Source organism: Topomyia yanbarensis, chromosome 2, assembly GCF_030247195.1.
Source record: "Topomyia yanbarensis strain Yona2022 chromosome 2, ASM3024719v1, whole genome shotgun sequence".
Taxonomy (NCBI): Eukaryota; Metazoa; Arthropoda; class Insecta; order Diptera; family Culicidae; genus Topomyia; species Topomyia yanbarensis.
In genome coordinates, this window is record NC_080671.1 from 70,527,757 (window position 1) to 70,543,032 (window position 15,276).

The 15,276-nt window shown below is 38.3% G+C and overlaps 2 protein-coding genes across 5 annotated transcripts in view; both read left to right on the forward strand.

The window, feature by feature from the left end:
• Nucleotides 1–15,276, forward strand: part of LOC131678404 (pseudouridylate synthase RPUSD2-like) — a 711,893-nt gene that overhangs the window by 112,947 nt on the left and 583,670 nt on the right. The window lies entirely within an intron of this gene.
• Nucleotides 4,288–14,018, forward strand: LOC131685866 (uncharacterized; the record flags this gene model as incomplete). Its single annotated transcript, XM_058969877.1, has 2 exons — nt 4,288–4,354; nt 13,873–14,018. Coding segments are annotated over exons 1-2 (213 nt in total), but the record flags the coding sequence as incomplete, so codon positions are not given.

Below are 15,276 nucleotides of genomic sequence, written 5' to 3' on the forward strand. Positions count from 1 at the left end.
ACACGCATCTCATAACAAAAGATCCTTCTTATCGCGGAAAATTTTCTTTAGTCGACCATATCTTCACTGTCGGCGGGCTACTGGGAATCCGTACGAGCCAGAACTTGCAAGCGTAACAAGAAAGTTTTCTCCGTTTGACTCTCCTTGCGTGGCTTGCTAGAGCTCATTCACGAGCAGTAACAGTTTGCAACGTTCGTTTTGTGTCAGGGTAAATGATTTACTTACGTCAAATAGAATTAATGTGAGCGTGTGTGGGATGGGAATCAATGGGGTACTGGCAGTCTTGGATAGGAAATATCACTTCAATATAGAACTGGAAGTCTTTCTTTGGTTGAATACACACTAGGATACTCAAGTTTGTAAACCGCCATAGATTATGTGCACGATTGATTAATATTTGGCCTGGATTGGAGTTTTTATTTCAGAAATTATCCAAAAATCTAAACATCTCTGTCTTGAACTTGTGTAGTGGCCCAACAAGATATTTTCTCTTGTACTACTATCTGAGCGTCAATTACAGAAATAATGTTCTTCCACGACTATTTTTATTATTGAAAAAAATATTTCGTGATTCCAGAAGTGATTAAAAATTTGTTTTACAGTCAGTAGCTACTAATTGCTTGCCAAACCGAACTAGTAGGTAAAACTAGTGTCCAAGCAATTATATAAAGCATTGCAATGTGATTCGTCGTTCATTACAACGATTGAGCTTAAAAAAATCTTCTTAATCCGAAAAACATTAGAAATCTAGATTTTGTGAACGGGAATATTCATTTTTTTAACGTATGAGTTTTAGAGCACAATTTTTTAGGGTTCCAGTTGAATGGAATGAGTCATTTAGCCGAATGTTGTTAAGCCGAGTGCTATTAGGCCGAATAGGCCATTTGTCCGAATATGGCCTATGGCATATGGCCGAATAGGCCATCTGGCCGAATATGCCATTTGGTTCAGAGTAGGCAGTGTTCTATTTTATGAACTAGAATAGTTGTTCTTCAATTTATTTATAGACTGGGTACACTGTGAACATGGAAATGACTGCTACGTTGAATGAAAACCGTGTAAAAATATACCGTTCTCATGACCAATAATTGATTTTAACAAGTATTTCTTGTTGAAATCAGTCAATAATCTACAAACGCTTGTCACGCACCACATTTCAGTGTTAATTTTTGTGTGAATCATTTGTCTTTGTCAACCAGTGTCCTTGTCACATTTAACTGAATTTCCACTAGAAATCAAAAGAATCAATTCTTGAAGACATAAATTTCTGGCACGAACTCGTCAAATACTTTTCGAAAATACCCATATTGATTGGATTATAGAGAGTTTATCTAAAGCGGATGTTGCCATCTTGGATTTCAAAATGGCGTCAAAAATCAATTCCTGGCATATACTCGCAAGTCCAATCCAAAAATTTCCATATTGTTAGGGTGCGGGTCATAAGGAGTCTTCCAGACCCGTCTCTTCCATCTTTCCGAAAATTCATTCATTCGTTGCATTCAAATGAACTTAAAATATTTTTGCAAAAAACGGTATTAATTGAGAAATCTGTGCAAAAAAATAACTTTTTTTGTTGTGGGATTTTTACGCGAATTTTAGAATTTACGCTGTTTTTACGCGGAATTTACGTATCCCTCGCGTAAAAAAGTCTGAATTTAAATTCCTTACCGGTAAAATTCAGAAAGTACATTTTTAACATTTAGTCTCGATACCACATTTTCATCATTAAATTTCACTCCACATTTTCATCATTAAATTTCAACTCCATTTAACATAAATTATTTTTTTAATTTACTGCTTCTAGTGTAAAATACGCTTAAGGATCACATGGGAAGTTTCATTTCTGAAAAAAACACGGGAAGTTATGGTATTAGGGCATTTCATGAAAAAATGTGGTGTCTACACTAAATGTCAAAAAATTTCTCTGATATTTACCGGTAACGATTTTATTTTTGTTTTGTTCCTGAGAATTTTCCATGTTCCATATGTCGGAAAAGTTCCGTTCGATTTTTAGATTTTTTCACATCAGAAAAACAGCAAAATATTTGTTATTTGCAGAATAGAGCAGAAAAATTATTACCAATAATGTATTTTGTGTCAAAATGACCCAGTACCCCACTTTCCCGTATTTTTCAAGAAACGAAAATATTTCCTTTCAAATATTAATTGTTATTTGCGTTAAAAAGAGGTATTGTTTATAATTCTCTGAGTGCTACTTCAAAAGTTATAGCATTTAATATATTTTTCCTGGGTCTAGGTCGATTGGCATAGTCTTTTGGCATAAGGTCATTTGGCATGAAGTCATTTAGCATAGCAGTCATTTGGCATAATGGTTATTTGACATAATGGTCATTTGGTATATTTTAGAAATTGATCACAGGTCATTTGGCATAACAGTCATTTGGAATAATTTCTAATTCTGCGTAAAGTGAGAGTCATTTGGTATAACGGACTTTTGGCATCACGACCATTTGGCATGACAGACATTTGACATAATTTTGGGAAGTGATCACACTAGAGGTTATTTGCCATTTTTTCAGCTACAGGGAAATACCTAATTTTAGACTGTGCGAGTGGAAATGTTACTAATGCAGTTGTAAGCGGCTGGCATGTAGCTCAAATGTTTGAGCAAAACGGCAACTACCTAAATATTTAAATGAATTTGTTCACCAATAGTACTAAAATTGAACTTGAATCAAAATTAATTAGTTAATTCTTCTTTACCAATTCATAAATAACACTTACGCCATCGCTTTAGGTCTCGTGCTGTCCGACATCGCCGTCGCTCCGTCGGACTTAAACTAATTTATAGACCCTTTGTTTGAGTAATCCGGACAAACGAGTGGATCAAATGTCGGTCGCTCGGTTTTCTCGGTTTTACAGCAAAGCCGCATTGCACTGGCTTCGCCCCAATCGTAAGAGCAGTGCAATATTCGATGGTTGAATATATTTAAGTTTATTCAATAAATCATCGTTTCAAAAGCTTGGCGATATCCACAAATGATAAAGAATATAATTCGAAAGAACAGCTCATGATATAAAGAAAAATAATAAGGATAATTTTAATTATTGAAACGCTGTGTGGAAAACCAAAACGCACTGGCGATCACAACAATGGCTAAAACAAAACATGTCTGGTGGATCGCAGTTCTAGTGCACTGTATCAACAAAAACCTGTAAAATCTTCACTATACTGCAAATCTACAAATAATCCGTTATTGTGAAAATTAACAAGCGTAAACATTTCAAAAATGAAACTCAAAGGAACTGCTCATATTTAAAAAAAAGCAAACACATTCTTTTTTTCTTAGTGCAGCTTTAACCTTATCGGTCATTCACCTGCTCAACTACACATTCGTCCCTTATACCAAATGACCTTCAGTGAGATCACTTATCAAAATTGTGACAAATGTTCGTTATGCTAAACGTCCGTTATTCCAAATGTCCGTTATGCCAAATGACCCTCACTTTATGCAAAATTTGAAATTATACCAAATGACCGTGATCCTGGAGATAAAAAAAATTATGCCTAATGACCATTATTACAAATAACCGTTATGCAATATGTCCATTATGCCAAATGACCTTATGCTAAATGACTGTATGCCAAATGGCCCACTCCCATTTTCCTTCATTATTTTCCTATAGTACCAGTAGTCGATTTCAACGAACTTTATTTTTTTGCGAAATAAAGTTTAACTGAATAGTACGTTTGGAGCTATTCCAGTACATGATATGAGCCATTTTTTTTACTACAAACTTTTAGTTCCATATTTTACCGCATAGAGGGCGCCAACACCAACCTTTAAACAGAGATGGTCGGGTTTCAATTTTTTCGAACCCGAACCCGACCCGAACCCGAGAGCTTGAAAATTGAAAAACCCGAACCCGACCCGAGCCCGAAATTACAAAATTTGAAAAACCCGCACCCGACCCGAGCCCGAAAATTTTAAAATTAGAAAACCCGGACCCGACCCGTACCCGAGAAGGAAAATTTTGTAAAACCCGAACCCGACCCGACCCCGAGAATTTTAAAATTTGAAAACCCGAACCGGACCCGAACTCGAAAATTTTTAATTTGATAAACCCGATCCGAACCCAACTTGCTAATATGGAGAATCCACCAAAAATATCAAAGATTTTTAATTTTAGGCACCCTAGGCTCATCTTAGAATAGTAGAATCATTCGAATATGAAGTAGCACCATACGCGTTAAGTTATATCTGCCTATGGCAAAACGACTCACTGGCGAGTAGAATCCGCATTGAATGTCGAATTTGTAATGTTATGAGAAACTTACAAATTGTCGATATATTAAGATCGGTTTTGTTATCCACCAAGTTTCATCCTCCAAGCAAAATTGTTCTAAATTTTTAGTACGATTAGTTAACCACCAAGGCCCATCCACCAAGGGACATCACTTCTACCCAACTATAGGCGTAATTGTATCTATTTCTGACATTGCGTAGCTCGAAACAAACCGGTTTTTGTATAAAAATGCTGATATGGACAAGTCGTTTCGATTTAAATTTGAAATGTGACTCCAGTATTATGAATTATGGCTAAAACAGAATTGGTGTGAATGTAGAATAAATCGGCCGCTAACTCATGGGGAAACAAAAAACAAACAACCTTGCCCGTCGTACTTAACCAAAATTGCTAATTTTGTATCAAAAGCGAATTCTATACATTTCTTTTCTAAGGGATCATCCATAAATGACGTAGCATTATATGGGGTAGGGGGAGTTTTCTATTTTGTGATGATGTGTGACGACAGGGGGGTAGGGGGTCATATCATGCTACGTAGCTTTTTTAAAGGGGAATAGAATAAAATTTTTAAAAAAAATTCGGAGAAAAGGGGGGGGGCAGAGTTACCGTCAAGCTACGTAATTATCAGGGGGGTATTTAGAGGTTTGTGACGAAATGCTACGATGGGGGAGGGGGGGTGTTAAAAATCACTCAAAAAATGCTACGTCATTTATGGATCATCCCTAAGAAATGTAAAACCATTCCTGCAAGGTAGTTTATCACATGTATTAAATTAGCTATGGTAATTGGCCACAGCAGTCCCAAAAAAATTGTGATTTCAATATATGGGAATTGTGAAATCGTCCCCGGGCTACAACGCCCTTTTTAGTCAATGGTTACAGTTTATTTTAACTGCAAGCAATCTTTATCATAAATCAATTTGATTATTATTAAACTTCCATTAAAGCAGGTACAACCTATTTGTTGCATTTGACCAACTTAACAGTGCCCGCTTAAAGTTTGTTTGAGGTGCAAATGTACATCACAAAACCATTACGTTAATGTTTTGTCATGTTTACATAATTCCGAAGACATTATTATATCTTTTTTTTTAAAGCAAAACATCGATACATAATAAGCGAAAAACTTGTGTAAAATTGTATGTTTTAGAATAAATCTATCCAATTTAATTATAAATTTAATAAAAATTAAGCATATTAGAGCGATTTTAGTTCTGGGGTACGAATGTATCCCACAAAACCGTGTACTTAGAGAAAAAGTCACGAAACCGTTGTAGGGTTAATGGACAATTATTATTCAATATGTAGCAAAAAGTACTACCATTAAGTGCACTCGCAACACCCACTGTTCGATTTCTCGCGACTGTCAAAACGAGCAATCAGGAGCGGATCAATAGATTAGTTTTTATTGTTCCTACTTCCCGTAGATTTCTACTCGCTTTGCTTTAGACACTATTTGCTGTACGCGTTAGCTGAGTTTTACGCATTTGCTCTGACCGCGGCCTACGTATCGGTTTTAAAGTACCTGTCAAAACTGATATTTTAAAACAGAAAGTTGAACCAATATTTTCCGATAAATTCCTGTTGATTTATTACTAATTATCATTAAAAATAAATCGCAAAGATTTTAGATGTGAGACACGTATTGTGGAATGCTCTCTCATGAGTATTCTTTTAAAACATAAAATAATTCAGTCAGTTTGCGAATCTAAAGAGACAGAATTTTATACAAGACTGAAAAAATACTATATTTGAGAACCAGAAAATACGACCAATTCTAGCGATTTAAAGGTGCTACCATTTGGTACGGTTATATGTATCACGAAGTATAAAAAGAGACTAGGTTTTGTGTATAGAGAGCGTCAAGAAATGGTTGGGTTGTTTTGTTCAAAACCCGACCCGACTCCGACAATTTCTAATTTGAAAAGCCCGAACCCGACCCGAGCCCGAAAGTTCAAAATTTTAAAAACCCGGACCCGACCCGAGCCCGAGAATTTCAAAATTGAAAGCCCGGAACCCGACCCGAACCCGAAAAGCTTAAATTTATAGAACCCGAACCCGACCCGAAACCCGTCGGGTTCGGGTCGGGTCCGGGTTTCGGGTCTAAAAACCCGAACCCGACCATCTCTACTTTAAAAGAAGACCATGTTCGCAAGAATTACTGCAAAAGTCTTGTTCCAACAACTTTATAGAAGACACCCAATTTCTATCTCTTTCCGTTGAAAAGTTAGTGTTGGCGCTTTCTATGTGGCAGAACTAAATTTTTTGAGTTAAAATATGGTTCATATCATGTATTGAAATTCTTTCAAAAATAGTATTCGGCCAAACCCAACAATTATTGTTCAAAAAATTAGGTTCGTGTGAACCGATTACCGATTTACCACTATGTGCTGTTAGGCCCTTTGCAGAACTGACTCAGACATTACCTCATTAAAATATTAGTAACATCTCTCAACGAAGTAGGATTGCTCTGCAGTCTTCGACAAAGTTGTAGACAATAAAATTATCTTCACTATTTTCATTTGCAGTGATAAACTTAAGTGTATAGTGTCACCTAGCGGTGAAAATAAGGGCTTTCTTCATAAAATTTTTCGAAAAATCTCATGCCAACTTCGAATATGATGGTCCGGTAGCTTGACTTGCCCGATTTGGCTCAAATTTGGAGCAGACACTCCTGAAGGGAATAGGAATCCACTCAGAAGTGGCCCGATGAGGGTAAGTTTGTTTCTTGCCACTCTAATGAACATTGTTCTCGCCCTTACTAAACCAAATTGAGGAGGGAAATGTTGGAACTTGCTGCGCTCGAGTTTTGCTTACATTTCGTTTAGAGTTAATCTAAACTTTCTGACGCTTTCCAATTTGCCAGCAACTCAACATTCCTTATATCCTAATCTAAAATTCAACATTAGTTAGTGGCTATTTGTTCTCGCCTCAATCGGTTTACAACTTTTTCGAATAAATTCATTGAAATTAAATTCGTTATCGAAGTTAGTTTGACAATGGCACTGAGCAAATTCCCCAAATTTCCAATCAGCATCTATCCGTGTTTACGCAGTACTTTTTCGTCCGAGTCAAAAAATAGAAAAAACGGGAAAAGGGAAAAGTTTTCCCTTCAGATGTCGAATCGATCACAATCGGCACACATGTACACTACGGCTCCGACCGAGCGAAGCAGGAAAACAATTTTGATTAAACCATGGTCCACGGGGTAACCGACAGTCGAAATATGCACCAACTGTACGTGTGTGTGTGTTTGTGTGTATGCTTATTTGTGTACTGAATCGAACGGAGTCTGTCTAGCGCTTTTGTGACTACGTAATTGATGGGATAATAAATAGACTCGGGTCAAAATATTTTCAATAAACACACAAGACACGGCTGTAAGACGGACCGGAATTTGGACCTGCCTAATTAAATTTCCGCTTTTTGTAAGGAAAAATCTCGAAACCCCGATCTGGCTGTGGTGCACTCTTGCTAAAAAGCACCATCTAAATTCGATTAACTCTTTCATGTCCGAGTTATTTATAAACGACTTTTGATTTATGCAAGCTCACGAAAATGGCTATAAACCCACCCGGAAGTCGCATTAATGGCTACTCAAATGAGCAGTCGCTGACGCTGAATGGTGATTTCGCTAGAACATTGTGCACTCAGTACACTAGCGCGACTACTGGAACGTTAATTAGGACTATTACATTTCAGTTAAGTACTAATCATTCTTAGTATTATCCGTAGAACTGGAAACTATCGAGTTTAGCGTGATTGGTTTCCGAGAAGGCCAGGGGCAATTTCAGTTACCTTCAAATAGTTAAAATAATTATTAAAGCCCATAAAACATACCCATTTATCGAGGCTGTACTTGGTAACCTTTTCATGCAAAAGAGCTATTGGAAATGGGTGATGAATTGCTTTTCGACTTCGTCTCATCAGAATCTGGCACTGACTTAGCACCAGATTGACGCTCGATTCAAAGCTAATGTTCCAAAACAATAAACTAATCAACCGTGACATACCGCTAGAAAAATTCTTACTAAATTATAAGTGTTTTGTCCTTCACGTCCAAAACTAGGTTTACCCAGAAAAACTGGGTTTGAATTTTTCGTTTTCCACTCGTCAATAACTGACACCAACTTGCTGCCAAGTGCAAATTGGTTCTACCCATTTTTATTTTTTCGAGAAAATTTAATGTTGTATACTTTCAGGCGTTTGGCTCTCACACCAAAAGATAAGAGTTACTTTCCTTATCCTACTCAGCGACCCAGAGCTTTTGTGCTTGGCTAACAGAGATATCACTCGATACCAGCCAGTTGCTGTAGGCTTTCAGATATTGGGTAAGAACCGTTTGGATTTAGTGTTTAGTGGCGCCAATTTGGTTTTAGTTTAGATATATCGTCTAACGGACAGTAAGTTAGTGTCAGTTACTGACGAGTGGAACACGATATATTCTAATCCATTTTTTCTAAGTGTTGTGCCCTGGTTCAATCTGTTTTTTTTCTTTCGAGAAAATTAAATGTTGCATAGTTTTACACAATTTTTTATATAGAGGTCAATTGGTTATAATTCAATTGAAAGTGTTGTTAATTACCTAGGACAATTATATTAAGCGTAGAAATATTAAAGTGACGTTATTTGTGACCAGTTTAAAAACAATATTTTGAGTTCCTATGAACCCTAGTAAACAGTTTTGAGCATGCAAGGGTTAAAATGCGCGGTGCTCGCCGCTCAAGTGGCGTTGGGCAGTGTCAAGTGCTTTTGCGCCAGATAATCGAAACCGAGTCCGAAACAAAACAATCCAAACGCCATTCGCGGATACGGATGACGCAAACTAGCCTACTGGTTTTTGCTTTGTTTTAAATAACTTTCGAATCGTGCAACGTCGCGGCCGAAGAAAACTTCCGAAGAGTGCTCTGCTCTCTAGTGAAAGTGCGATTCGAAGGAAAACACATGCCCACCACACCAGCCACTAGTCGAATCCAATCCCATCAGCAAATAAAGGAAAAGTTAATTTAGTGATTAGGTGTACGTGAATGGCCTTCCCCTTAATCCTCCTTTCCTGCCGCGCCGAAGAGCTACGCTCGGCTAGTCTTAGAGTCAGTTGACTCCGATGCTGTCATGATAGAAGAGGTTCGATGCTCTGCACGTGTCGCCGGAGTCTTGGTTTGTTCTGCGCGTGTTTGCCGCTTCGTCTGTCGATCGACGTGGTACCACCACCGGCGGTTTAGCAGCATCCGGGCGAAATCGAAAATGGTTCTCACAGATGAACGATAAAACACAGGAATTCGATTGCGATTGGTTGGTTGGATATGAGAATCCCTTACCGGGTAAATTTATGGGTCTTGGTAGCTACGTAGTCGGTACGGAGAATTGGCTGGGAATAGGAAAGGTTGAAAGATAATTTCGTAATTAAAAGCTATTGTTGGTCAACGTTTCATGATTTGCGTAGAGTAAATTTAACTTTGGACGGTTGTGCAAAGGTTTTACAGAAAAAAACTTAGAGGTAATTTAATTTACAAACAAATAAGCTTTAAGATGTTATAAAACATTTTTTCTAAATTATTTGTGGAATTTGCGTTTCGACTTCGTCTCATCAGAATCCGACACTAACTTAGTAACAGGACTAAGCTAGCGCCGGATTGACGCTGGCTTCAAAAACGAAAAAAAAACTATGTGTGCCCTCAGCACACCCCTAGTTCTGATGTCCCGCAAGAAAGGGAGTTCTGTTTAAGCTGATGAGAATACATGAAATCGAAAGTTGGTTTGACTTAGCAAGCCAATGCAATATGCACAATGCTATACTTCTCCTTACTAAGTTAGTGTTAGATTCTGATGAGACGAAGTCGAAACACAAATTCCATAACTAATTTAGTTACAGGTTTTGTGCCTTTCACATCCAAAGTTGATTATGAACAATTTTCTCTTTAGTGGAGAAAAAATAGTTTTTACCTATATTTTTCTTCAGTAAGCAGAAATAAAGCGAAGATTTTTTTCTATTATATAATTCTTTTAGGAGCAAATCTAATTAAAACCGCATTGTGCATTAATGGTTACTATTTGTACGTCAAGGATTTGCATTTCGTTTCATCAGTATCTGCCATAATCGTCTTGGTCACCCGATATTTGGTGTCTGGTGACCAAGTTAGTTCTGCCGGATACTGATGAGGCAATATTGAAATCACACATTCGTAACTCACAAAAAAAACAAGTTAACTCCAATTTCTAGTGAGTACTTCAACTGGCACAAACAACACCAAAACCAGTGTAAGGCCATGATTTTCGAAAGTTTCGACTAAATCACCAATCAGCAGCAGAGACTAACGACCCTTTCTATCAGATTTTGCACAACCCCCGAAGGTATGCTTTAAACCTGAGTAAAACAACTTACGCACGCTTGCTAACGAGTTTGACCGCGTCAGAAGCTCCATTGTTTTTATTTTGTTTTTTTTTTTGCTTTCGATTGTATTTGATCTTACGTAAGTTTCCGCTTTGCGAAAGTAGCCAAATCTTGCAGCAGACAGTAAAAGGGGTGCACCGTAATTGTAGCGGAATTTTTCTTCGTCCTATTGTAGCCCCTTCGTTTTTTTCTGTTGGTTTGCCTTAGCGGAGGAGATGGAATAAAATTCCAATTTCGGTAAATTAGAAGTGAGATGAAAATACTCTTCCCGCACGCAGTAGCGTGGATTGAGTAAGCGTGTATTTTTCCTTTTTCGCGCCTGTTGCCGCGGCTCGTTTGCCTCGTGGTGTGACGCGCACTTACCCGTAAAGGGGTGTACGGCGGTAAGGCAGGCAGAGAATCTGGGGCCTACAGAGAAAGAAAGAGATCAATCATCTTCTTCAGCAGCGTGACCGTTGTTGTGGTTGTTGCTGCTGCTGTTATTGATGCTGCTGCTACCGGCTGTCGGCTGCTGGTTGTGGGTAATGGTTGGCCAGTTAAAGAGAACGGTCCATGCGTTACTCAATATTTGATGATAGATTTCAATTTTGAGTTTTGCATTTTTCTGCTTTTCAAGTGTAGTGGGTTTTCGTGTTTGTTCGCGTTTTTTTTGAGCGCAGTGCGTTCCAATTGGGTAACCTTGACTTTCTTCGGTTGTGTTATGGTGGCCACCGACGCCACGCTGCGGTCATTGATAGCGAAACATGAAGAGGATCGAAGCTCATTAGCCTATTACAAGGTAGGCGCAATCGGCGAAGGTTGAACGAATTAAACTTGTCTTACGTATTATCGTTGATTGAATGGCGGGCATTCAAAAGGGGGTAACCCAAATTTTGCATTTTTTAATGGTTCTAATAGTAATCCACGTATACTGTCATTTGAAAAATTGGAAAATTTATGCAATTTTTGTTTTTTTTTCTAAAGGAAAAAAATGGATTAACCAATTTGCGCATAATGGTACATCGCCCAACTTCAAAAGTTAGATTTTAATGTTTCGTGTTCCACTGGTCAGTAACTGGCACCAACTTGCTGCCACTTAGACGATATATCCAAACTAATAGCAAATCCAAACTAACACTAACACCAAATTGGCGCCAATTCAGTGTTAGTTTGGATATATCGTCTATCTGGCAGCAAGTTGGTGGAAAATTTGGCTTTTTTTCTATTACCAACCAAAGTTAACCATGGAGATAACCTTAGAACTAGCTGGCGTTTAGAAGGGGGTAACCACACGTATTATGGAAACTGGGGATTTCTCGTTCGTTTTCCGATTAGTGTCTCAGTTCGCCATCTAGAAGTGTTAGGTTGCAGCTAATTTTTCGTTGATCTCGATATAAAATCGATTTCAGTTTACCTTGACGTTTCGGCCCGAATCGGTTGTTCCTGAAGGTGAGTGCCGCTCAAATATTTACTATGTATGGCTATTTTCGATCTAATAAATGTTTCTTTCACCAATGTATATTGTTGAGCATATTTTTTCTCTAAAATTCCAGTGAAAGTGGCGAACAAAAACGGGAGCAAGAGACAGACATAGTGATCGGAAAATTAAAAAAACGTGGCATCAATTATTATCTTTCGAATATGCAACCTCTATTGTTGCTAAAGAAAAACAATTGGATGTAGACGAATTTCGCGCCAACTCAAAAAAATGTTGGCGGTACCCTCTCAGATTTTAATGGAACTTTCTGTACACGAGAAGTTTGTCACCAAAAGCCACTTTATATACTTTGTTTTTACAAAAATGATCTAGACTGTCTTTTGAAAAGGGTCAAACTTTTTTTTACCAATTTTTTCACATGGCTATAGTCTAAAATAATAAATTCCCGAAAAAAAATGTTGCTGGAGTGATTTTCATAAAATTATTCAAATTTTTGAATAAAAATATTGAAAAAAATCTTCATCGACTCTTACACTGAACAAAAATCGATTAAAAATTTAAAGTCGATTTATAAAAAACCATCTTTGATTTGGATGAAATTTTGTTCCAAGATAGGTAATTATGTTTCCTACCTGCCGTCAAATATTCACTTTCAAGGAAAAAAAGCTATTTGAAAAAAAACTTTTTTTGTTCAAATTGAATTTTTTTCAGCGTATTTTTATCGAAAACCAATGCAAGTCTGCTGTTGCCTGATACATGCAAAAAGTGTCAGTAACAAATTTGGTATATATTCATAACAAACTTGAATGAAGACTGGAAGACTGGAAGATTGGATGACTGGAAAACTGGAAGACTGGAAAACTGGATGACTGGATGACTGGAAGACTGGAAGATTGGAAGGTTGGAAGACTGGAAGACTGGAAGACTGAAAGACTGGAAGAATGGAAGACTTGAAGACTGGAAGACTGGAAGACTGGAAGACTTGAAGACTGGAAGACTGGAAGGCTGGAAGACTGGAAGACTGGAAGACTGGAAGATTGGAAGACTGGAATGCTGGAAAACTGGAAGATTGGATGACTGGAAAACTGGAAGACTGGATGACTGGAAGACTGGAAGATTGGAAGGTTGGAAGACTGAAAGACTGGAAGACTTGAAGACTGAAAGACTGGAAGACTGGAAGATTGGATGACTGGAAAACTGGAAGACTGGAAGATTGGAAGGTTGGAAGACTGAAAGACTGGAAGACTTGAAGACTGAAAGACTGGAAGACTGGAAGATTGGAAGGCTGGAAGACTGGAAGACTGGAAGACTTGAAGACTGGAAGACTGGAAGGCTGGAAGACTGGAAGACTGGAAGACTAGAAGATTGGAAGACTGGAAGGCTGGAAAACTGGAAGATTGGATGACTGGAAAACTGGAAGACTGGATGACTGGAAGACTGGAAGATTGGAAGGTTGGAAGACTGAAAGACTGGAAGACTTGAAGACTGAAAGACTGGAAGACTGGAAGATTGGATGACTGGAAAACTGGAAGACTGGAAAATTGGAAGGTTGGAAGACTGAAAGACTGGAAGACTTGAAGACTGAAAGACTGGAAGTCTGGAAGATTGGAAGACTGGAAGACTGGAAGACTGGAAGACTGGAAGACTGAAAGACTGAAAGACTGGAAGACTTGAAGACTGAAAGACTGCAAGACTTGAAGACTGGAAGACTGGAAGACTGGAAGACTGGAAAACTGGAAGACTGGAAAACTGAATGACTGGATGACTGGAAGACTGGAAGATTGGAAGGTTGGAAGATTGGAAGATTGGAAGGTTGGAAGATTGGAAGGTTGGAAGATTGGAAGGTTGGAAGATTGGAAGGTTGGAAGATTGGAAGGTTGGAAGGTTGGAAGACTGGAAAACTGGAAGACTGGAAGACTGGAAGACTGGAAGACTGGAAGACTGGAAGACTGGAAGACTGGAAGACTGGAAGACTGGAAGACTGGAAGACTGGAAGACTGGAAGACTGAAAGACTGGAAGACTGGAAGACTGGAAGACTGGAAGACTGGAAGACTAGAAGACTGGAAGACTGGTATACTGGAAGACTGGACGACTGGAAAACTGGAAAACTGGAAAACTGGGAGACTGGAAGACTGGAAGGCTGGTAGACTGGAAGACTGGAAGACTGTACTCGTCAGCGAACCAGAGCTTCTGTGCTTGGCTAACCGGGACATCACTCGGTACTAGCCTAGTAATTTAGGCCTGTTTTTGTTGTGTGAACTGTTTGGATTTAATGTCTAACTGGCGCCAATTTGGTGTTAGTTTGGATGTATCGTCTAACTAGCAGCAAGTTGGGGTCAGTTACTGATGAGTGGAACACGAAACATTCAAATAAAACTTCTCTTTATCTTTCGCCGTAGCGCTTTATTTTATTCCATCAAACTAGTTCAGATTTCAGTCGCTAGGACGGCGCTGTTGGCAATTGTTTTAAACAGGATGGAAATGTGGTAGCGTAGTTTATATTAATACAAATCTATCTTCTGAAGATGCAAACTTTGCAGGTCCTATACTTTTCGAGATTGCGCGCTTTTTTTGAAGATATTATCTTCATGGTAGTTCTACCCAAAGCTTGCTTGTTTTTATCTAATTGTGTATTTATTCAGCTTTTTTGACACTAGATCTTGAAGAGCAAATTTCAGTGATATGAAAACAGCTTAGATATACAATCGAGAATGAGAAAACAAAATTTTTAAATCGTATCGTAAAACACTTAAACGAATTCGATTTTTTTACTCCGCCTTCCTTCTGTGCAGATTTCTTCTGAATAAACATTTTTAGGCTTCTTAGCGACTATTTAATGCATATTCGAGCTTGAGCTTGTGCGACCATTCCTAGTTGCTACTTCGTTATTGATATCCTTCAATGGACAACTCTTGATAACCACAAGTTGTGTATTGATCAATACCGGCGTCGGCCCGGCCCGACTGTAGCTCGCAGAAGCAGAAAAGGAAAGGAATGTTAGTTCAGGCACTTGTTTTTGCTAGAGGCGGTATATATACTTGTGCACTCCAAAAGTATCACGGGAGGAGAGAGATTGTTAGTGAAGTTAGGGATTCGAAATATGTTGTTGGAGTTGACGCACTATTTAAAATTTACGGAGCCCCAAGGCACCCGCCCACCGGGAGAATCATTAGGTGCTTAAAAAGCGTTTGGTATATCC